This window comes from Cupressus sempervirens, chromosome 6 (genome assembly GCF_028749045.1).
Source record: "Cupressus sempervirens isolate cs-2001-9-10 chromosome 6, ASM2874904v1, whole genome shotgun sequence".
In the NCBI taxonomy this organism is placed as follows: Eukaryota; Viridiplantae; Streptophyta; class Pinopsida; order Cupressales; family Cupressaceae; genus Cupressus; species Cupressus sempervirens.
In genome coordinates this window covers 275,024,996-275,049,156 of record NC_143123.1, presented here as the reverse complement: position 1 = coordinate 275,049,156, position 24,161 = coordinate 275,024,996, and the positions used below count along the sequence as shown (strand labels likewise).

Here is a 24,161-nt window from a genome sequence, read left to right as displayed (position 1 = left end):
TCACTGTATCACGGTTAATTTTTATAGAATAATTCAGAGCACAATATAGTAATAGTGTGACAAAAAACTTCTTTATCCAATTTGCTATGCTTCAACAAACAGGATCAGTTTAGGATTATATTCCAAAATTCCAAAATCTATCCTTATGAGTGGATATAATTACAAAGGAGAACTTGAATGATTTATTCTTGGGTGTCTCAAGGATCACATTCAATATGAGGTATGCATGTTTAGTCCTAGCTCAATAAATGAGTCTTTTATATTGGCACGAAGGGTAGAGGAGAAGTTCTTGATTCCTAGAAAGCAAGGGGCTAATGTGACAAGAGAAAAAGGTTATTCAACACCTTATCTTCCTCATCCTACTTGGTTGACTTCACAACAAATTGAGGAGAAAAGAGAAAAAGAATTGTGTTTCAATTGTGATAGTCCTAGCTTAGTAAATGAATCTTTTATATTGGCAAGCAAGGTAGAGGAGAAGTTCTTGATTCCTAGAAAGCAAGGGGCTAATGTGACAAGAGAAAAAGGTTATTCAACACCTTATCTTCCTCAACCTACTAGGTTGAATCCACAACAAATTGAGGAGAAAAGAGCAAAAGGATTGTGTTTCAATTGTGATAGCAAATACAGTCAAGGACATAAATGTAGTGAAAAGAAATTATTCGATATTGAAGGTCCAAGTGAGGAAGAAGAGGATGAGCCCATGTTAGAGGAGGATAGGGAGTTAGGCGAGGAATTGCATGAGTCTCAACCAATCATTTCCTGTTATGCATTTTTAGGTTTCAATACACCAAAAACTCTCAAGGTAGTCTCTTAAGGAAGTAGAAAGTAACAGTGTTGATCAATTCAAGTAGTACTCATAATTTCATCAATAAAAAAGTTGGAAACTCTTCTAAATTGTTTTATATATCCAACCCTGGGGTTTCATGTTTTGATTGCAGATTGGGGCACAATTAGTTATTCAGGGAAGTGTCATAGCATCAAAATATCCATGAGAGATTATCAACTTGATACCTCAATGTATGTGATATCCATGGGTGCAACAGTTATTATTTTGGGAGTACAATGGCTTACTACACTGGTAACAATTGAGATGAACTTCCAAGAACTATTCATGTGATTTCAATCAAAAGGAAAGGTAGTGGAGCTAAAGGGATTGAAGGAAAAATCTCGATATATGGTAAGCTTCCATCAAATGCAAAAGTTTCTTCAGAAAAGAGTGAATGGATTTGTGGCCCATCTATGTTCATTAGAAGTCTCTCAATCTAATGCTCTTACTCATCCACATTTACAAACAATAATTGACCGTCACTCAATGATTCTTAGAGATATGCCTAAACGAATTCCTCCTAAGAGGGATCATGACCATGCCATACAACTAGTTCCAGGGAGCCAACCACCAAACATCAGGTCTTATAGGTACCCACATATACAAAAAAGTGAAATAGAATTTTTTTTTGAGGAAATGCTAGAGGAAAGAATTATCAGGCATAGCCAAAGTGCTTACTCCTCACCTGTTGTGATGGTGTATAAGAAGGATGAAACCTGGTGCATGTGTCCATATTATAGATTGCTCAACAAGTACACATTAAAGATAAACTTCCTATTCTAGTCATTGATAATCTTCTAGATGAATTAAATGGGGCTATGTATTTTACCAAGTTAGATCTTAGATCGGGTTATCACAAAATTCAGATTAAGGAGGAAGATATTTGCAAGATAGCATTTCAAACTCATGAGGATCATTATGAATTTTTGGTAATACGATTCAGTCTTACCAATGCACCATCTACATTCCAAAGTTTGATGAATTCCATTTTTAAGAAGTTCTTGAGAAAATTTGTGTTAGTGTTTTTTGATGATATATTAATTTATAACAAGACTTGGGAAGAACATTTGCAGCATGTAGATCAAACATTGCAATTACTCGAAGATCATAAACTCTATGCTAAGCCATCAAAGTGTGCTTTTGGTCTTAAGGAGGTGGACTATTTGGGACACATAGTTTCACATGGAGTAAAGGTGGACCCTAAAAAAATTAAGGCTATCATGGAATGACCTATTCCAAAAACCATTAAGAAGCTAAGGGGTTTCTTGGGGTTGACAAGGCACTATAGAAGATTTGTGAAGAATTATGGTCATATAGCAACACCCTTTACCACTCTATTGAAGAAGGATTCATTTCATTGGAATGAATATGCTAATGTAGCATTTGAGCAATTGAAGAAGGCTATGTGTACAACTCCACTGCTTGTCACTCCAGACTTTACCAAGGAATTCATTGTGGAATGTGATGCTTCTAGAAATGGGATTGTAATAGTTCTCATGCAAGAAGGTTGACCAATTGCTTTTGAGAGTCATCGATTAAAAGGTAAAAACAAATTCAAACCTATTTATGAGAAGGAAATGCTAGCAATCCTTCATTTAGTTAAAAAATGGAGGCCTTATTTAATGGATTTCCACTTCAAGGTTAAGATAGATCATGATAGCCTAAAATATTTTTTGGAACAAAGACTATCTTCAAAAGAGCAACAAAAATGGGTCACTAAGATGTTGGGGTATGACTTTGAAATTGTATACAAGAAAGGGAAGAAAAGTATTGTGGTTGATGCACTTTCCAAGAAGGATGAAAAAGATGAAGCCTTATTGTGTGCCCTTTTAATATTACAAAAAAACTTGGTGGTAGAAGCCAAAGAAGAGTGGAAAAATGATGTTGCAACAAGTGATCTCATCCAACAAGTAAAAAGTGACCCTAGTAGTTCAAAAAAGTTTTGTTTAAAGGGGGGTATTCTTTGGTATAAAGAGTGCTTGTATCTCTGCAAGAATTCCACTCTTAAACACAAGATTCTCAAAGAACTACATGAGTCCCCAATTGGTTGTCACTCAGGATTTTCGAAGACATATCATTAGGTCAACCAAGACTTTTTTGGGGAAGGGCTAAAAGGTGATGTAAAAAATTTGTGGTTGAATGTTTGGTTTGTCAAAGAAATAAGGGGGAAACAATTAAGACATCAAGTCTCTTGTAGCCTTTATCTATTCCTAGTCAACGTTGGGAAGATGTATCCATGGACTTCATCATAAGGCTTCCCAAATCTAAAGGTCATAATGTCATCATGGTAGTAGTTGATCGCCTCACTAAATATGCACATTTCATTGCATTATCACATCCTTTTACAACAAGTATAGTGGCAAAAGTTTTCTTGGAGAATATCCAAAAGCTACATGGTACACCTAAGGTTATTGTTAGTGATTGTGATCCTATCTTTACTAGTCACTTTTGGAAAGATTTATTCTCATGTTTGGGTGCTCAACTAGCTCACAGTTCTTCATACCATCCTTAATTAGATGGGCAAACTAAGGTTGTTAATAAATGTTTGGAAGGATATCTACGTTGTTTCACTTCAATTTTTTTTTTTCAATGGGTAGATTGGCTACCTCTTGCAGAATGGTGATACAATACTTATTTTCATAGCTCATAAAAAATGTCTCCTTTTTTGGCACTTTATGGATATCATCCTCCTTCCATCACATCATCATTAAAGGTATCACCAAGAGTTTAAGTAGCAGAGGACCACTTGCTTCATCAACAATGCATACTTTTAGGACTCAAGGAGAATTTAGCTATGACACAAAATCAAATGAAACAAGAAGCAGACCAACATCATATTGAAAAAAAAATTGAAGTTGGGGACTAGGTCTTCTTAAGATTACAACCTTATAAAAAAATCTCAATGAAGCAACAAAAAAAGAATAATAAGTTGTCTCCAAGATATTATGGACCATACCAAATGATGCAAAAGATTGGTAGTGTTTCTTACAAGCTTGAGTTGCCACCAACAACAAAGATACATCTAGTTTTTCATGTTTTTTGTTTGAAGAAGGTAGGGTAGAATATTCCTACTCAAACAATACTACTAGAACTTGATGAAGAAGGAAGAATAATTTTGGAATTAGAGTACATTCTTCAAACATGCATGAATAAGCTGTGGAACAGAACCTTGACTCAGTATCTCATCCAATGGAAGAACTTACTAGTTGAAGAGGCCACATGGGAGGATGAGGAGTTCATTCAAAATAATCTACACTTGGTTAGCATTGAGGACAATGCTTCTTTCAAGAGAGGGGGCATGCTATGCCCTTACTATTGGTGTATATAGGGTTATGAATAGTCAACTTGTAGCTATCTTAATCCTTAATTAAGTCTTGTTATCATTATTATAGCATTATTTAGGTAGGTAGGCCGACCTAGGTGTTATGTAGGGTTGTGTTTATTCAACCTAAGCATAATTAGGTATATGTAGGAGATTGTGAGTCTTATTTCAACATCATATTGTGAAGTGTGTTCTCATTGGAGATATTTGGAGGTTGCCCCCTCAAAGTGGCCTATTACTCTCAGTTATTATCAAGCATTTATATAATATTTCATATTATTTCTTCTATTGTGCAAGTTATTTCATTATGCCACCCTTCAAAGTCTTGCAAGAAGTTTGGGTGTTGAATCCACATCTTTTCAAATCTAAAGGGGAAATTCCTTCTCCTAGTATAGGAATCCAGTACAAAAACCAAAGGAAAATGGTCTGAAGCCACCTTGTGAATGAAGGACAAAGAACAAGCAAAATTATGAATCCAACCATTAGAGATAAGGACTTTATCAAGGCGAGCTTGAATATAGTTCTCCCCAACGCTCTTATTACTCTAGGTAAAGTTAATTTCTTGAAGATCCATGTCCACCAGAGCTTCACTATTAATAAAATCAATGAGATCAAGTCTACCTTCCAATTTACTCAGATTACCTCTCATTTTTCATGATCAGAGAGAGGATTAATATTTTTTTCTTGACATATTAAACATGATCACAAACAAAAGTATATTGGTAGTTGTACTAAGTACACCCCATAATATGTTGTTTCTTAGATCTAAAGAATATATTTCATTAAGTATCTAACAACTTTAAAATTACAAATAATTGCACTATAATATAAAAATATTAATCTTTCTAGTTTTAAAAATATTATAAAAAATATTTCAAATAAACAATTCAAAATAATAATTAGTCTTGTAAACCATGCAAAAATGATAATTTTTCTTGAAAAAGTCCATTAAAAAAAAATCTATTAAATTTTTTTGTTAATAACTGTATAAATTTTACAAAAATAATGATATGCTTCAATTTGTTTTAGAATGAGGAGGAAATAGAGGAAGAAGAAGGAGAAGAGGACACATGAGGTGGAGATGGAGGAGGAGAAGAAGAATGAGGAGGAAAAGAAGAGGAAGGAGAAGGAGAAGTGGAAGAAGGAGACAAAAGGAGATGTAAGAGGATGAGAAGGGGAAGTAGGAGATGGAGGAGGAGAAGAAGATCAAGGAGGAGGAGGAGAAGAAGGGAAGGAGGATGAAGTGAATGATGAAGAGGGAAAGTAGAAGATGAAGAAGACGAAGTCGGAGAGGACAAGCTACTTTAGTGAATTAGCTGAGATTGTATCAGAACAAACTTGGAAGCCTCTGTTGCAACATCACCACAAAAAAATGAGATATAATATGCGGTATAAGCTATACAAACAAAATTGCGCAAATATGCAAAACTGAAATGGAAGGAGAAGTTGTGCAAAAATAACCACACAACATGTGTGTTGTTGGAAACATAATACAATTTACTATGTGAATTAAAATATGATAAGTATTTTTTCTCGTGAAGGGTTACACTAATAGCAAGATATATTGCATCATTTGAGATATACATACTACATGTTTCAATATTGAAATAATTTCCAAGTAAAAGAAGAAGAAGGAGAAGGAGAAGTGGAAGAAGGAGACGAAGGAGAGGAGGAGGTGTAAGAGGAGGAGAAGGGGAAGTAGGAGATGGAGGAGGAGAAGAAGATCAAGGAAGAGGAAAAGGAGGAGGAGGAGAAGAAGGGAAGGAGGAGGAAGTGAATGATGAGGAAAATATGAGGAAGAGGGAAAGGAGAAGATGAAGAAGACAAAGTCAGAGAGGACAAGCTACTTTAGTGAATTAGCTGAGATTGTATCAAAACAAACTTGGAAGCCTCTGTAGCAACATCACCACAAACAATTGAGATATAATATGGGGTATAAGCTATACAAACAAAATTGCACAAATATGTAAAATTGAAATGGAAGGAGAAGTTGTACAAAAATAAACACACAACATGTGTGTTGTAGGAAACATAATACAATTTACTATGTGAATTAAAATATGATAGGTATTAGAGAATGTAAAATTTTTCAACATTGAAACATGTAGTATGTATATCTCAAATGGTGCAATATATCTTGCTATTAGTGTAGCCCTTCACGAGAAAAAATGAATGCACATTCCTATTTGTTGTTTAACATTTTTTTACTAAAATAAAATAATATAATACCAAATATATTTTACCATCAGCTAAAATGTTGCACCTCTTTTAAATGCAATTGCTAGTTGTAAAATATTTTAAAACAAATGGGAAAAAGATATTTTGAAATTAAATATTGAAAATATTTAGTTATTACCTACATATTTTTTTATGTTGTAAGTTATATACTAAATAAACTGGGGCCACACGGGGCAAATAACGGGAAGATTTTGGACGCTCTCGCCTTTCCAACGGCTCTATGCGATATTTACTACGCATTTAAATATTCACCGCAGTGAGGTGGAAAAAACGACTTTATCGCGGTGAAAGGCATTTTGGCGAACGGCCGGAAATTTTGTTTTCTTCATTTGAACATTTCTTTGCCACTAGCATTGTAATGGTCGCTTGCTCACAAGAAATTAACACACAATTGATATTAGCGGACAAATTTCTTGTGAAATGCAAGAGAAAGAATGATGGAAATGGAAAAGGAGATTGAGGAATGCATTGCTTACAGAGTAGGGCTTCCTTTAAGCGCGAAGGGTTTGGCGGAGAGATTGGCAGTGGCAGAGGAGGCGCAGAGAGAGGCGGTGGAGCAGGGGTTGCAGCTGCAGGAGAGGTTGAGGTTGGCTAGGGAGGAGGCTGCCCTCTGTGCCGCTGCAGTCAGGAAGCATGTCGCTGACGCTGAGCATTGGCGGAAGGAGGTCGCCCGTCTTGAGAAGGAATGTGCTCTGTATCTCCATGACAGAGAGATCTTTATGGAGGCCGCCGATGAGGCCGACGAAAGGGCTAATCAAGCTAATTACCGGGCCATCCAAGCCAAAAATGAACTTCAACGAGCGCTTACCCAGATTGATCACCTCAAATTTTCCACCGTATGCTTTTTCTCCCGCATCCCCTGCTTTCCCCCAAATATTTATTTCTTTCTCTCGTCTTATGGTGTCTTTAAATTCATCCCCTGTTTCCCCCAAATTCTCATTTCTTTCGTTCTTGTCTTATGATGTCTACAATTGGGCTCATTTGTAATTTTGTTTTGATGATTTATGTTCTTGGATGGGTATTTGTAGGTGAGCAAGGCAAAGATGGACGAAGAACTGGGTTTACTCAGACGGAGAATCACAGAACTCGAGTCTGCGAACCACAGGTGAGTCCACATACATAAAATTGTGTCTAAACGTGAAAATCTAAAAGTCTTTGAAGTAGAAGTTGCTAACCCTTACCGAAACACAGTTTTAACCGATAATACTCCATTCTTTACTTCCGCCTGCTATTGCCTTCATTTATTTACTATAATCAACACTTAACTTGATGCAATTGGAAAACGCCACTTATATGAAAATACATACAAACTTTCAAGGAAATTTAGCATCGCTTATGATGAGAAATCATGAGTTGAATTCCTAAGGCGTTGTTTCAGCATATGCAAGTATTGTATTTCTATTTGTATCATGTTATTCTCTTGCATTCCCACCAATATGCCCATTCTGAACCTTATGAATTCGTCATTCTCGAGATTCTGAAATTTTTCAAAAATTGCTCGTTCATTCTAGTTATGTGTCGTTTCATTCTCGTCAGTCTGGTTCAATGATACCTCATCTCATCTCATATTCACCAAAAACAGCTTGCAGAATGATCATCTAAACTCACTGAAAAGGCGTGGAGATGATGCTCGTGTAAACCAGCCCGTTGAACAATTGGAGCAGGAAAACAGAGAACTACGGATGCTCTTAAAAATGGCAAAATCTGTGAGTTTTCACTCCAAAACGGTATACAAATGATAGGTGCTAGACATATTGCACATTGCACTATACAGCAAAACTTAAAATATCTTAGTCCGTCAGTATTACATTGAAGATTAGCGAAGGTATTGAATATGTTTCAAGTTTGTATAAATCTTGCACAGTTAGCAACATTTAAGTTTTGTTTCAAGTTTCTGTTTCACTCCAAAACCATATAAAAGTGATAGGTAATATGCATATTGACGTTGTATAATTCATCAATATGAAAATATCTTAGGTAGTGCATTAATATTACATTGAAGATTAGCAAAGTCATAGGATATGTTTGCAAGTTTGTATGAATCTTGCACAATTAGCAACGTATAAGTTTTGTTTCAAGTTTCTCTTTCTACTTGTCTTGCTCTTAAAAATTACAAAATCTGCAAGTTTTAGCTCTAAAACCATATACAAGTAATAGGTGCTAGGTATATTGCACATTGTACTATACATCATCAATATGACAATATCTTTGTCCACCAACATTATTTTGAGGATTAGGAAAGGTATCTGATGTGTCTCAAGGCTGTCTAAATCTTCCACAGTTAAAAACATAATAGTTTTGTTTCAAATTTCTCTTTCAACTTGTCTCTTTTGTTTCCTTGGCCTGTTGTAATTCTGAACTACCATGCATTTTATACATTTATGTCATTCTATTGTCTATACAGCTACAGTAAGTCTTTTTTAAGTAGTAGATATTTTCCACAGCAAGTCAAATTGTGATACGGCCATCAGAATTCAACTACACTATTGAATCCTGATATCAATATCACAAGTCATATCTAGTAGTAATAATTAGCAACTGTATTTTCTTAATCATTTTTACAAATCAGTTGTTTTTAAGGTAATGTTTGTATTTTAGTTTTTACTAGTTTTGCAATGATGTATTCAACATTATTCATGTTACTCCCATGCTGGTGTGTCCCAGCATGACACCAAGGATGCATAGATTTCTTTCTGAAGTATAAGGTTCTCTTGCTTTCTTCTTTTTCACTTTTGTTTTTATTCTTCTTCCGATTTTTGTTTTTAAGGTAATGTTTGTATTTTAGTTTTTACTAGTTTTGCAATGATGTATTCAACATTATTCATGTTACTCCCATGCTGGTGTGTCCCAGCATGACACCAAGGATGCATAGATTTCTTTCTGAAGTATAAGGTTCTCTTGCTTTCTTCTTTTTCAGTTTTGTTTTTATTCTTCTTTCGATTTCTTGTTGAATATACAATCGTTATACAGACTCATCAACCAGTTTTAATGATTTGGTATTGAACTAATAAAAATCATAACTAATTAGACTCATCAACCAGTTGATTTGTTGTTGAACTAATAAAAATCATAATGAATTACTACATTGTAAATAACTCATTACTCTAAGAATTTGCATGTCTTGGTTTTGAAAATTATTTGCTTTGATCTTGTAATTACAGCCATATTACTGAAGGCTAGATGCTTATCATGTGTAGTCATTATAATAGGTCCGTAAACCAGTTTATCAGCCTGTTGTAATTCTGAACTACTGTGCATTTATACATTTTGTCATGCTATTGCATAAACAGCTACAGTAAGTCATATCTAGTGGTAGTATGTGCAACTACATTTTCGTATATATTAAGTTACAATCAATTGTTTTTAAGATAATGTTTGTATATTAGTTTTTACTAGTTGTTTTGCAATGATGTATTCAACGTTATATTGCACTGATGTTTTTACATATGTGCTAGTTTATTGGCCTGTTGTAATTCTGAACTACCATGCATTTTATATATTTTTGTCATTCTATTGCATAAGCAGCTACAGTAAGTCATGTCTAGTAGTAATGATGTGCAACTATATTTTCTTAAACATTACATTACAATCAATTATTTTTAAGATAATGTTTGTATTTTAGTTTTTACCAGTTGTTTTGCAATTATGTATTGAACATTATTCATGTTACTCCCATGTTGTGTCCCAGCATGACACCAAGGACATGTAGTTGCCTTTATTAAGCCTACCAGTTTGATGATTTGGTGTTGAATTAGGTATAAAAATCCCAAGGACTTACTACATTGCAAGTGATGTCTAAATTGTTAAACAATTCATAACTCTAAGAATTATCTGTCTTGGTCTTGCAAATTATTTGCTTTGATCTTTTAGTTATGGTCATATTAGGAAAGGCTAGACATCATCATCAAACTATCTTATGGGAATTGCTGGATAGGGATTATATAGAGAGAGGCCTGGAAATTTAATAAGTAGTGTTAGTTCATTGGACAAAACTTTGATCAATCCTTGCATCTAGTTCATCTTGATTTTTAAATTATATCTCTTCTTGTATGATATCTGTCAAGGTGGGAAGCTTAATAGAATCAGAATATACAATTTAGAATTGTCGTGGGAAACTAAGTATCAAATTTTAATAGTATGTTAACAATACATGGCCTAGTTAGCTATTTATTGTTCTTCCCATTCAGCCTATGTTATTTAACAAATATTTTCCAGAACATGCTATTGATATTAGATAAAGGAGCTAATAATGTATGTGTTAAATGCAGAATTTGCATAAGTTTGGAACTTTGTGGGGATTACAAATATTAGGAAAACTGTTTAGCTAGTTACCTTTTAAAACAATGAAAAATACCTTTTGCAACTCTCAATTGATGTTTTTTGGTCTCGATCAGACAGGAGTTCTATTTGGATTTGAAGCTTCTTGCACTTGATGGGGCCAACATATTTGGTTGTACATGATGTTTGTGTATATTTTACATAGGACAGCATGTGCCAAAAAGTATTATTGTAATGTTTAATGTGTTTTCTCATTATTATTCATGAATAATAATCCTTAAATAGTGCAGAATTTGCTGTTAGAATTTGGTCAATGGTCTTGTTGAGTTTTAGTTTCTCACAATGATTCATCAATGTTAAAAAAAATATATTGTTCCCTTTTCTAGGATTGCCTTATACTTGCCTTACAGCACCAATTCCAGTTAGAACCATTAGGAAAAATAACAGAATTAGTAGCAACATATACCTGATTGAGGTCTTGCTAATTCCTTTGGAAATCAGTGAAACTGTAATTCAATGATCTTTCTTTGTTAGAGATATCAAAACATAGATTATGGCAACAAGGTATATATATTCAATTTATAATGGAGCTCCCAACCATAGGAGAGTCAGTGTAATGCCCCTTACTAGGATTGCCTTGTAATCTGCCATGAATCCACATGATCCAAATGTAAAAAGGAACACAATTTAGTTAGAGATGTAACCGTAACCTAGGAATAAGACAAAATAAGCATGTCTTGGAACTTGCAGCCAAATTAGATAATTTTATAATCATAATACATGCAATACACTCATTTTTCTAAGGGATAAGAGTGAAATACTTGTAGTGCTGTGCATGGGCTCAACCATAATGAGAGCTGAAATAGGAAAGGCATGATGAGGTACCCTAATTATTTTCAGCCTTGGGCCCAAGAGTGGAAATTGTCCCCCTTGGCCTTATGCGGTTTTAACCATGCCCACGATGTGGCATACCTAGCAAAGCTTGTGTACACCATTCCTCTCCAATCAATATCTTTAGCCTTGGGCCCAAGATTGCCCCCCTTTACCTCATGCGGTTGTAAGCCATTCCCCTTCGATCACTCTATCCTGCACTCTCAGGTATTGGGGATCCCATTAAGATAGGAAGGACATGATTAGGCACCCTAGTTATCTCTGGTCCTAGGACCCAAAGAGCATAAACTTGTCCCACCCCCAAGAGCATAAACTTTGTCCCCTTAACCTCATTTGGTCATTTATAACCGTGCTCTTGAGGTTGCATACCTAGCGGAGCTTGTATGCTGTGCCCATCCTTCACCCCATTCTTCTTGTATGATTGAGGACCCCCTTAGTTACCTTGATAACCATCGTATTATCCTTATGAAAAAATTAACGTGTTCATCTTATGTGAATATTAGTTTTCTTTAAACTATAAATTGATTTGGAGCAATTCTAGGAGGTTTGATAGTTTGGCAAGCTTCATGATGAAGGTGTCTCTACTTCTTGTAGCTTTTTCCTCCTTTAGTGCTCCTTGGTACATGTGGATAATGTTTGATCTGTTTTAATTTCTATTGATTATAACTTGAACTTGAAATAAAAGATGTGCCGACCAATAATATGCACATTTCTAGTGCTATAATTCCTTCAAGTTCTGATAAGGTATATGGTTTGTTTTAATTATCAGGGAAGAAAAGAGAGGTTAAACGGAGTCCAAACATCCAAACATGGTACTGAAGAAGGACCATGTTTCTCTAGTGCTATAATTCCTTCAAGTTTTGATAAGGTATATGGTTTGTTTTAATTATCAGGGAAGAAAAGAGAGGTTAAACAGAGTCCAAACACCCAAACATGGTACTGAAGAAGGACCATTTTTCACCCCATTCTTCCTGTATAATTGAGGACCCCCTTAGTTACCTTGATAACCATCGTATTATCATTATGAAAAAATTAACGTGTTCATCTTATGTGAATAGTAGTTTAAACTATAAATTGATTTGGGGCAATTTAGGAGGTTTGATAGTATGGCAAGCTTCATGATGAAGGTGTCTCTACTTGTAGCTTTTCCTTCCTTTAATGCTCCTTAGGTACATGTGATAATGTTCAATCTTTTTAAATTTCTATTGATTATAATTCGAACTTGAAATAAAAGATGTACCAACCAATAATATGCACATTTCTAGTGCTATAATTCCTTCAAGTATTGATAAGGTATTTGTTTTAATTATCAGGGAAGAAAAGATAGGTTAAACGGAGTTCAAAAATCCAAACATGGTACTGAAGAAGGAAGTTGGGCATACAAGCTGCTTGCCAATTCCTTTGTATCCTCAATGGTTGACAAAGGGATATGGCAGGTCACAGAACAAGAAAAGCAAGAAGCAATAACTATAATTTGTTCAAATGTTGAAGATTTTCTCGTGCAGAACTTATGTGGAAGGTGGGAAATGTTTGAATTTATTTTGTATTCAATGCTTTATTATTTATCAGCTAGTATATTATAAAAGAGGAATTGTCAATAGGTTTCTTAAACAAATTTGTAATTTTATGCTCGTGAAGAAAAAAACTTTTCTTATTATGCCACTCTACGTTGGTATCTGCCTTTTAAACTTCCACAGTTTTGCTAAATGCAGCTGTTCCAGAACTGGGGCTTAACTGTGATTTTCTTTTTTATATTTATATCAGGGTAGAACCCACCGAGAAGACAGCTCAACTATTAGCTGAGGTCCAGTCTCTGAAGCAAGAAATAAATTACATCCAGACCAATCTTGTGAAGGCAGAGAATGAGGTAAGTTACCATAAACTACTGCAGTTTTGGAAATTTAAATGACAATTTTAAAGCATCTTTGTAGTAGTCATAATCAATAATTAGCAAGTTAACAGATGTTTTGGGTGTGTACCAGGTGCAAGTACTAGACGATGAGAACAAGGAACTAAGATTACATCTGCGAGGCAGATTTCAAGGTTCAGATGATCGTGCTGTATCTCCTTTACAAACAATGGTAAGTATGATGTGAAACATTAATACAAACACGACTTTCCACATAAGCGCGAGTATAGCTATAATCCACAATGTTGGTACAAAAATACTTGACACAGTTTTTAACCAGAAGCATTTGAAAATCATTCACATTTGAGTACTGATTTTATTTTCTCTAGCTTCTTTTTTAAAAGAAATATTTTCATTCATCCTAAAAAGGTCTTCTAAATTATTGTGCCATCTGCTTCTACATTTTTTAAATTTTTAGTAAAGACTTCCAAATATTTCATGTTCTATATTCGGGCCTTGTGTCTCAGGTCTCCCAAATTGCTAATGATCTAGTGCAATTTCCGGCAAATATGTTTATATGAAGAATTTAAGACTCATCTTCGGAATAAAATCACTCTTTTCACAAATTTTTATACCTGACCCTGTGTTCACGAAAAAAGCTACCTGACCTGTGTTCAAATATCATTGTAATTTTGTCATTTTATACTCCCAAAGCAAACCTGTGATCAAACACAATGCGGACCTTGCACGTCGGGTCTCCGAAATCACTAATGATCCCCTCGTCTTCGAAGTAAAATCTTCCATTCCTGTTCTCCAAATATAACTCTTTTCACAAATTTTAATACCTGATCCCTAGTGTTCACAGAAAAAGCACGTGACCTGTGTTCAAATATCATTGTAATTTTGCCATTTTATACTCCCAAAGCAAACCTGTGATCTAATACGATTTGGACCTTGCACCTAAAGTCTCCCAAATCACTAATGATCTAGTGCAATTTCCTGCAAATATGTTTACATAAAGAATTCAAGACTCGTCTTTCATTCCTGTTCTCCAAATATAACTCTTTAAAAAAAAATTAATACCTGACCTAGTGTTCACAAAAAAAGTTACCTGACCTGTGTTCAAAATTCAAATATCATCATAATTTTGCTATTTTATAGTCCGAAAGCAAACCTGTGATCTAATACGTTTTATTGCCAGCCAAATGTTAATATGAATTATTTTTTACTCATCTTACACAAAAGTTTCTTTTACCTGACCCAAATATTATTATTGTAATTTTGCTTTTGTTTACTCTCACTACATATGATCTAATACAATTGTCAGTCAAATGTGTTTTATATATTCTGTTCTTGTTCTCCATTTATCCAATTTAACTGATCTAGAGTGTTCAATATCACTGTAATTTTGTCATTGTTTACTCCCAAAGCTTTATGATCTAAAATTCAGTTGCCAGCCAAACGTGTTTCCTCTTTCACAAATTTTTATAGCTAAGTTAGAGTGTTTGCAAAATATTATACCTGACTAACGACTGTTCAAATAGCATTTCAGTTTTTTTAAGTCTTAAGGGGATCTGATATCTGTGGCTTGGGTTGGTGTTTGGGAATCTGGTTATGTGCAGGTTAAAGCCTCATGTAGCCCAAAGTCACAGCTAAACTATTCAGAAAACGTTTGTGAGCTGCAGGGAAATGACAAATTGCGGCAACCCCTAACACTTGTTGCACATAACTGTCTTGAGTCAATGCAAAACAGATGAGAAGACTTTATATCTATTAATTCATAAAGAATGGAGATCCTATACCTATATTTTTTGTCGAAGAATTGCATCCGTTGTCACAAATTAGTTACCCTGTTGGTTTGTAATCAGAGAGCACACCTGATATATACTACTATTTGATTGTGTTTATAATAGCCAAGAAATGTTGGATTGATCATCACATACCTGCTGATGAGAGTGGTAATTGTAATCAGAATGAGCACCTGCTGATTTTATATTAAAAAATGTGAACTTATCATCTTTCTTTGATATTTGAAGGATTATCACATACCCTTTTGATCAGAGAGAGCTTCTATCGTATATGTCTATATTATTATACATCACATGTCAATGTATACCATATTTTGTTACCATTTATAAATATAGCACCCCAAGTCATGATTTTGGGATTTGCTTTATTCTTCCAAAATAGTAATACTTTTTATATGTTGCTCTGTGTCATCAATAAAATTTGTTTTTGGGTTTTCTAATTGAATGAAATTTTCTGTTGTGAGTAGTTGCTGCAGTGCTTAGCTGGTGTGCGCTGTCTTGTATTTGGTGCGAGCTGAGCGGATAATGAATTTGAGAGGGTGTGGGCATTGATGTCCATGTTGTACTCTGCTCTGCTTTTAGAGTTTCTCCACTAACAAGACAAGGCATATATTACCACAGCCTGCAATTTTGTATCCGATCTGAATAATGTTATCAGTTGCATTTGCAAACCATCATGTCATTATTAAGATGACATCTACCTTCTGAAATAATCAACAATCTTACCAATTAGCTTATTTTACCCGTTAAGTAAGTTAAATGAAATGTATTCCAGAGTTATTCAAATTAAAAGCTGCCATGCTATATTTTACACCATGTGTATATCCGAAAGTTTTCCTCCAAATTTGCCCACATTACATTGTTGCCAAAAATCTGTAGGAAACAATTGGAAGACAAAACATAAAACATAAGTTCAAGAATCAAAACTACTTTGAATAATTATATCCACATTTTCTGGGTAAGATTGCGTAGTTTCATTAACGTTTTAGATCATATTCAATGATCCATCATTAGGATGAGAGAGTTAAGAATGTAAATAGATCATTGAGTATGATCCGAAATGCTAATAAACCCACACACAATCTTACCTATATAATATCATAGATTGTGGAACCTCTCATCATTACTATGAATAAATTCACTCATTTTTTATATATTTAATTTTAAATAAAATTTTAAAATTTTGTTCTGTATTAATTCATTTTTGAATGAAAACACCATTTATATATAAAATAATCAAAGGTTCTATTGAAACAAAAGTTTTTAAGTTTCTTTTGATAGGTATAGAAAATAAGGAGAGCCAAAAACAATTAAGTTCAAAACTACTACTATTAATTATTATTATAAGGCAAAAAAGTCTACACATGTTACCCCTTTCAAACATCCAAAGAATCAAAGCATGACTACCTCCGGATTAATTATTATTATTTGTTGAAATTAGTTATTATTATATGTTAGTGAAGATAGATTTGAACCCAAGACCTCCCCTACGAGAAGCTCACAAGTTACCAATGCATTGTAAACTTTTGCTTGAATATTAAATAAAATAAGAAATACACTCATCTTAAAATATTAATTAAAATAAAAATGCAGTCATCTTCATATATAATTTCATGAAAAAAATTAAAATTTATTTGAAAAATATATTTTAATTGTAAACAAAAAAAACAAAATAAAAACATTATGTAAAATGAAACATAAAGGAGATGTTTTTATTGGTAATGGTTCGTGGATTAGATTGTGTTGAATGTTTTTTACCATCATTAGGATAGATGAGGATCAAGAGATAAAAGGACACAGGAAAGAGAGATTGCACACAAACCAAGGGTTGAAACAAACTAAAAACTATAAATAAAATGAAATATAAATAAGAAAATGGAGTAAATGATCATATAAAAAGAGGCATAAAAAATAATTACACAAAATGAGATAAAGAAAAGAAAAATAAATAGGAAACAACAAAATGCAAATAAAGAAATAAGAGGACATACTAAGATAAAAGAAAAATCCCACAAAATGAAAAATACTCTCCCTCCCTCTCTCTCTCCACACACACATATACAGATGATGATGACTTAGCAATGCAACCCAAAAACTCATCAAACGAGACATATAAAAAGAGGCATAAAAAATAATTACACAAAATGAGATAAAGAAAAGAAAAATAAATAGGAAACAACAAAATGTAAATAAAGAGAGAGATAAGAGACATAAGCTAAGATAAAAGAAAAATCCCACAAAATGAAAAATACTCTCTCTCTCTCTCTCTCTCTCTCTCCCTCTCTCTCCCTCCACACACACACACACATATATATGCATATATGTATAAGTATATGAATGCACCTATATATACATAGGAAGACATATATATAGGGTGCATTCAACTCTATATGCATTACACACATAAATATATAAATGCACCCATATATACATAGGAAATCATATATATATATATATATATATATATATATATATATATATATATATATATATATATATATATATATATGTATATATATATGTATGTATATATATATATATATATATATATATATATTCAGTTCTAAATACCCATGTGTATATAAAAATATCTATGTACAATTGAATATACACAGATATTTAATCCAAGTCATTAAAATATATTTTGTTAGTAGTGGCTTATAAGAACCCTTCTCTTGTGAGGATGAATCTAGGAGCTTTGAAATGCGCTTAACCACTAAGTTTTCCCTAAGGTTTAACCCACAATGTTTAACCCACAATCTTCATGGTTAAGCACTTTTGTAAGCATCACTTAGACTCAATGAGTACTAATGTTGCATTTGTTCTCACGAGAGATGAGTTTGGATTGCCTGATTTGCTTGATACTATTTACATGTTTGGATTATATATTTGATGAGATAATTTATACACACAAGTGTTCATGGTTATTCTTTTGATGATGATGATTCAAATACTCCATATAGTGATTTTAGTTGCTTTCATGATGACAATTATATTAGTGATTTATATGTGGTTTTATGGTTACCACATATGTACATGTGTATGATGTACATGTCTATTTTATTTTATGTTTGACATTTCTAATGTGGTTGAGGAAGGGAGTCGTAGCTACCTGCTAGTCAAGATCTACACAATGTACCAGTCCCGCCATTGCCTGTTTAGTTTAAACTTATATGCATACATGTACATGTTCGTCTTTTATGCAGATTGCAAGTATTGGGTATGGACTTCCTTAAATTCTCAGGATAAGCATGTCCCATCGCAATATCTCAATGGTAAAGAAGCGAGATAGTTCTCAAGTCCAAATTCTAACCCTGACCTAAATGTCCTAGAATATAGGACAAGCATTTGAGTTATGTACCATTTTGAATTTGTCAAGTGATGTGAATTCAAGATTTTGACCCTTTGATTTCGTACTTTGTCTTTTAGATGAGCTTTCTTATTTAGTTTGTGGGTCTATTATGATTTTTAGTTATAATTAAATCAAATAAAGATATTATTAAATAATTTAATTTAATGAAAGTATTATAAAGAAAAATCAAAATTTAATTATATATAATTAATTCATAAATTAATTAAATAGAACAATTAAATTTAAAGATTTAATTAAAAGTCCTAATTTGGCATAATTATATTTATTTAATTTAATGTTAATTAAATTAGATGTTTTATTTTAATAATGAATTTTAAATATTATAATTAGTTAAATTAATAAATATACTTTTTAAATATGTCTTGTTTTAATAAAAAATAAGTGGGGAAGAATTAAATAAACTTTATTTCAATTAAAAAGTAAAAAGTATGCATAAGTATTAAATTAATTAAAATAATAAAAAGAAAGGGTTTTGCATATTCGTAAAACTGAAACTTGGGTTGAGAAATTCTTTATTAGGAGATTAGAGCTCATTTCTCCACACACAAGTTTTAGGGAGCAAAATTTGGAATTGGATCAAAAGAATTGTTGAAAGTTTTAGAGAGTTTGGATTTGCATGCATTCACAGGTTGTCTTAGATTTTAGCTGTTGTTTTGAGGTAGGGTTTGAAAATCCATTGTAAAATTTGATTGAAAAATCTATCTACTTTGTGCTTTCTTGGGTGCTTGCATAATGTTTATTAATTTATTGTATTAATCTTTGAATAAAGGATTATGTTGTAGGTTTTGAAAAAGAAAAAACTTATTAATCAAGAAAATGTGATTGAGGACAATTGTAGAAAAATTTAGAATATTATTATGACTATATATTTTTAAAACTCTTTCTAATTTGATTATAAAAAATTGTAAGAAAACAACAAATTGAACAGTTAGGTTTTGAGCTTCAAATTTGTCATGTGATTATCATGAGTTTTCTAAATAAAGATAAATATTCTTCTTATATCTAAAATAATTTAATTGCAAAATTTATTGAAAAAATAAAAGATTAATTGAGAGGAAAACATGTTGTAGCTAAACTTATACATGCACATGAAAATAACTATGTTAAATATAGAAAACTAAGTATATTATGGTTGCATGATTGAGAGGTCAAAGACATGCAAAAATACTAATTACACGTTTATTTTATAATTTATAAAAAAAAAAAATTAATTTTTTTAGTGATTAATTGTTAATTTCTAATATTTTTCAAAAAAATTTAATTAAAAAATTATTATTTATTTATTTTGAAAATTAAATAAATAAATACTACTTATTTTCTTATAAGTGGGTTTTTAATATTAATTCTTTTTAAAACTCTGAGTGGGTTATAATTTGTTATACATTTATTAATGCAAGTGAAATTATAAGTTAATAAATATATATTTGTGACGTAGCTATATTTTAAGAAGATTTATAGTTGAGCTAACTTTATAATCATCTAGTTATGAATGTTTAAATGTTATGACAACAATTGTAAATAGTTTAATTATAATTATAATTTCAAGTTTGAGTTATCTCTAGTTACATTATGAGTTAAAGGAAAACTAAATATTAATATTAGACTTAAACATAAGTCAAATTAATAATTTAGAAATGAATTTGATATTAAGATTTCATCTAATAATATACATTTATGTTATTAATTAAATCATTCATGATTTAAGATTATTTAAATTAATAACATGATAATATTGCATGATTGATAACCTTTATCCAACTGTGATATGATTATGAAATGTAAACTTGAATTTGACACAAATCAAATTTTATGAAATTATATATGTTTTTAGAAAGACCAAATAACTATGCTTGTTTTAAATGTATATCGAGATGTCATGTTTTATTTTGTGGCGGGTTTGGGGAAATCTAGTAGTTTGACTAGATAAGGATGTTTACTAGAGGAGGCTTTGGAAGTGGTTGTTTTTGTGATGCTTTTGTGTGATGTTGTTTAGTCTCAATTATTTCATTCTCAACCAATGTGCTATATCCGCATATTTGTGTGATGAGATTGAGTTATTTTTTGTAAGCTCATGTATTACAATTTTTTGGGTGTAATCGATGAGGTTTTCGATTATTTATCTATTGGTGCTTTCCATTTGCTTGTATAGGACTGAGGTGAATATTGTGATTTATCTATTGGTGCTTTCTAGTTGCTTGTATAAGATTGAGGTGAATATCATAGTTTTATGAGATATACTTTAATCCGATTAAGGTAGGTTATCTATGTGTATGTTGAGAAGTGGCTTGAAATGGAAGTTGGAGCCCTAAAGAGGTCACTTGGGTAACCCATTGTAAGTTGTATTAATAAGTGATAACGTTTCATTAATGAGGTTAAAATGAATTAACAAGAGTCAATATATTACCTCGCCCATGCCTTGAGTGTTAACACATGCTAGGATGAGAGTATATAGGATGCTTGGTTGTGACCTTGCCTCGTTAGTATGTCTTGTTTGTAAGAAAGGATACTGATGCCACATAGAGTCACTCTGGGGCTAAAGTCCAAAGAAGCTACCAGGGTAACCTTAGAGTTGGCTCATGTGATGACACTTTCCCACATGCATATTAGGTTTCCTACGTGTCTTTGTTGCCTCTAGGATTAGATGTTACTTGTTTACTTGGTACCTTTTATTGTGATGTGGAACCTAATTAGACTCGAAGGTTTATTCGACAAAATTTCTCTCCAAATTATTTCTATGGGGGTGCCCCCAAGACGGGGCCAAGGGGTAGCACCCCTGTAGGGTGTGCTCCCTGTCACAGTATAGGGTGGGATTGAGAGACAACGTCCCTGTGGAGGTTTTTGGGGGAAACACCCCCAAAGCCAAAAATGACCTTATATTGTAAAAGGTGTTGGTTGCTATTTTTCTATTGGATGACTTATTCTAGCCCTAATTTTGTAAGTGGCAAAAGCTTGTATAGAAAGATTTAGGGTTAGAGATTTCATAATATATGGTGATATTGTATCTTCTTCTAGTGGTATTGAGCTGTAAGGGATTGCAAGTTGTAATCACTAGATAATTATAATATTGCACTTTTTGTTGGTGGACGTAGCTTAGGGATTGGGTGAACCATGTTAAATATTTGTGTCTTGTGTTCTCTTCTGTGCGCTCTATTATATTCTAATATTGGTTGTATTTGCATGTAATTGCTATTTCTATTTAAGGTTAATCCTAACAAGTGGTATTAGAGCTAGACAATCATCAATTTTTTTAGCTAGACCATCATCATTTTTTTAGCCATCCTATGCAAGGTGTTCTCAAGGTTGAGTGGGAGAGATAGTAGACAAGGGTAAGCTAAAGGTTGAGAAGTTTAATGGGCGTAACTTTAAGTTATGAAAGATGCAAATGGAGGACTATCTTTATCAGAAGGATTTATGGAAGCCATTGGAAGGAAAAATAGAGAAATAGGGAACTATGATAGACAAGGACTGAGAGATTTTAGACAGAAAAGAACTTGGAAGCATTCAATTATACCTAACACAATTGGTGACATTTAACATTAGAAAAACAAAGATGATGGAAGAACTAATGCAAACCCTAGTGAAATTGTATGAAAAACCCTCTGCTTCAAACAAGGTATTTCTCATGAAACATTTATTTAATATGAAGATGAAAGAAGGTGGATCTATTGTAGATCAATTAAATGAGTTTAATACTGTTACTAGTTAGTTATCTTTTGTGAATTTTAATTTTGATGAATAAATTAGGGCTCTCTTGATTTTGCGTTCTTTGTTGGAAAGATGGAATGGCTTGGTAATGGCTGTAAGTAATTCTATTTTTGGATCTAACACCCTAAAATTTGACGATGTGATTGGTATTATTTTGAGTGAGGAAATTCATAGGAAAACCTTAGGTGGATCTACATTAGAAGGTGCTTAGAACATACAAAGCAGAGGCAGAATGACTGGGAGAGGAAGTAATTCTATAAATTGTGGGAAAACAAGAGGAAAGTTAAAGGGGAAGAAGTCTCAATGCAAAGGACAAGGAGATTGTTGGTACTGTGGGAAACTAGTGCATAAGAAGAAAGATTTCTAGACTCGAAAGAATAATGAAGGAGATAAACCAGAAGGGAACAAGGAGGAAAATGTGGTAAGTAACAAATTTAAATAGGACACTTTGCTTCTTTCTTTAAAAAGTTTTGATGATTCTTGGATTTTAGATCTCGGGGCTTCATTTCATGCTACACCTCATAGAAGTTATTATATTGATTACGTCCAAGGGGATTTTGGGCTTGTTTATTTGGGAGATAATGAACCTTGTCAAATTGCTAGAAGGGGAAAAGTTAAGTTACATAATGAGAATCATTGACTACTACATGAGTTAAGACATGTTCCAAGGCTAAGTAGGAATTTAATTTCAGTAGGACAACTTCGTGATGAGGGTTCTATAGTTACTTTTAATGATAAAAATTGGAAGGGTTCAGAATGTTCCCTTGTAGTAGCAAAAGATGTGAAAGTAGGCACCTTATATCTTTGTAAAGGTCATACTATTCCTTCAACTTTGATGTTTCAAAGAAAAATGAATGTTTAGGAACAGTTGCTACAGTTGAGCAGAGAGAACAAAAAAATGTTGTAGATTTTGATATAGCGCTATGGCACCACATACTTGGGCACATGAGTGAGAAAGGTATGAAATTACATCATTTAAAGAAAGTTTTACTAGGTTTGAAATGTGTTAATATGGATTCCTATGTAAGTTATGTGTATGAAAAACAAAGGAGAGTGAGTTTTATGAAGAGTGGGAAGGAAAATAAAAATGAGAAATTAGAGCTTGTACATACATATGTATGGGGACCAACTCAGGTATCTTCCCTTGGTGGCTCTCATTATTAAGTTATATTTATTGATGATGCAACAAGAAAAGTATGAGTTTATTTCTTTGGATATAAATCTAATGTATTTCAAACTTTTAAGATATATAGATGTTTGGTTGAGAATGAGATTGGTAAAAAGCTAAAATATCCCACATCTGATAATGGTGGTGAGTATTGCAATCATGCATTTGAAGATTATTGCTCCACTAATGGTATTCGTAGATAGAAAACTATTCCAAGGACTCCATAGGAAAATGGAGTGGCCAAATGCATGAACAAGACAATAATAGAGCATGAGGTTGCATGCTAGGGTGCCCTTAAACATGTGGGCAGAGGCTATTAATACTATTGTATATTTGATTAATAGGGTTCCAACTTTTTCTTTTGGCTGTGGTTTTCTAGAGGAAGCATGGACTGGGAAGAAGGTGATTTCTTCTTTTCTCAAAACCTTTGCTTATGAAGCATTTGCACATATAGATTCTAAAAATAGAACCAAGCTCGAAGCCAAGTCAAAGAAATGTGTATTTGTTAGATATGGCATTGATGAACTCAGTTACAGGCTTTGGGATTTTGAAAATTCTAAAATTATATGAAGCAATGATGTCATATTCAATAAGAAAGTGTTGTACAAAGATCTATTGCAATAACATGAGAATAAAGAAAGTGATTATGTAGTGTAGGATGATACTCCAAAAGATGATGTTTCAACAGTTTCTCATGATTTAC

The 24,161-nt window shown here is 32.9% G+C and overlaps 1 protein-coding gene across 4 annotated transcripts; it reads left to right on the top strand.

The window, feature by feature from the left end:
- The first annotated feature begins 6,659 nt into the window (after window positions 1-6,659).
- On the top strand, window positions 6,660-16,028 carry LOC149552297 (uncharacterized). Of its 4 annotated transcripts, none has more exons than XM_089787816.1 (8): window positions 6,683-7,222; window positions 7,415-7,491; window positions 7,969-8,092; window positions 12,325-12,423; window positions 12,869-13,074; window positions 13,320-13,422; window positions 13,538-13,636; window positions 15,027-15,591. In XM_089787816.1, exons 1-8 carry the CDS (start codon window positions 6,821-6,823, stop codon window positions 15,159-15,161), a joined length of 1,245 nt encoding a protein of 414 aa, XP_089643942.1. In that variant the 5' UTR covers window positions 6,683-6,820; the 3' UTR covers window positions 15,162-15,591. The 4 variants fall into 4 exon arrangements, with proteins under 4 accessions (XP_089643944.1, XP_089643942.1, XP_089643943.1 ...); XM_089787817.1 differs by lacking the exon at window positions 15,027-15,591 and adding an exon at window positions 15,680-16,028 and having other exon boundaries at window positions 6,693-7,222; XM_089787818.1 differs by lacking the exon at window positions 12,325-12,423 and having other exon boundaries at window positions 6,660-7,222.
- The last annotated feature ends 8,133 nt before the right edge of the window (window positions 16,029-24,161 follow it).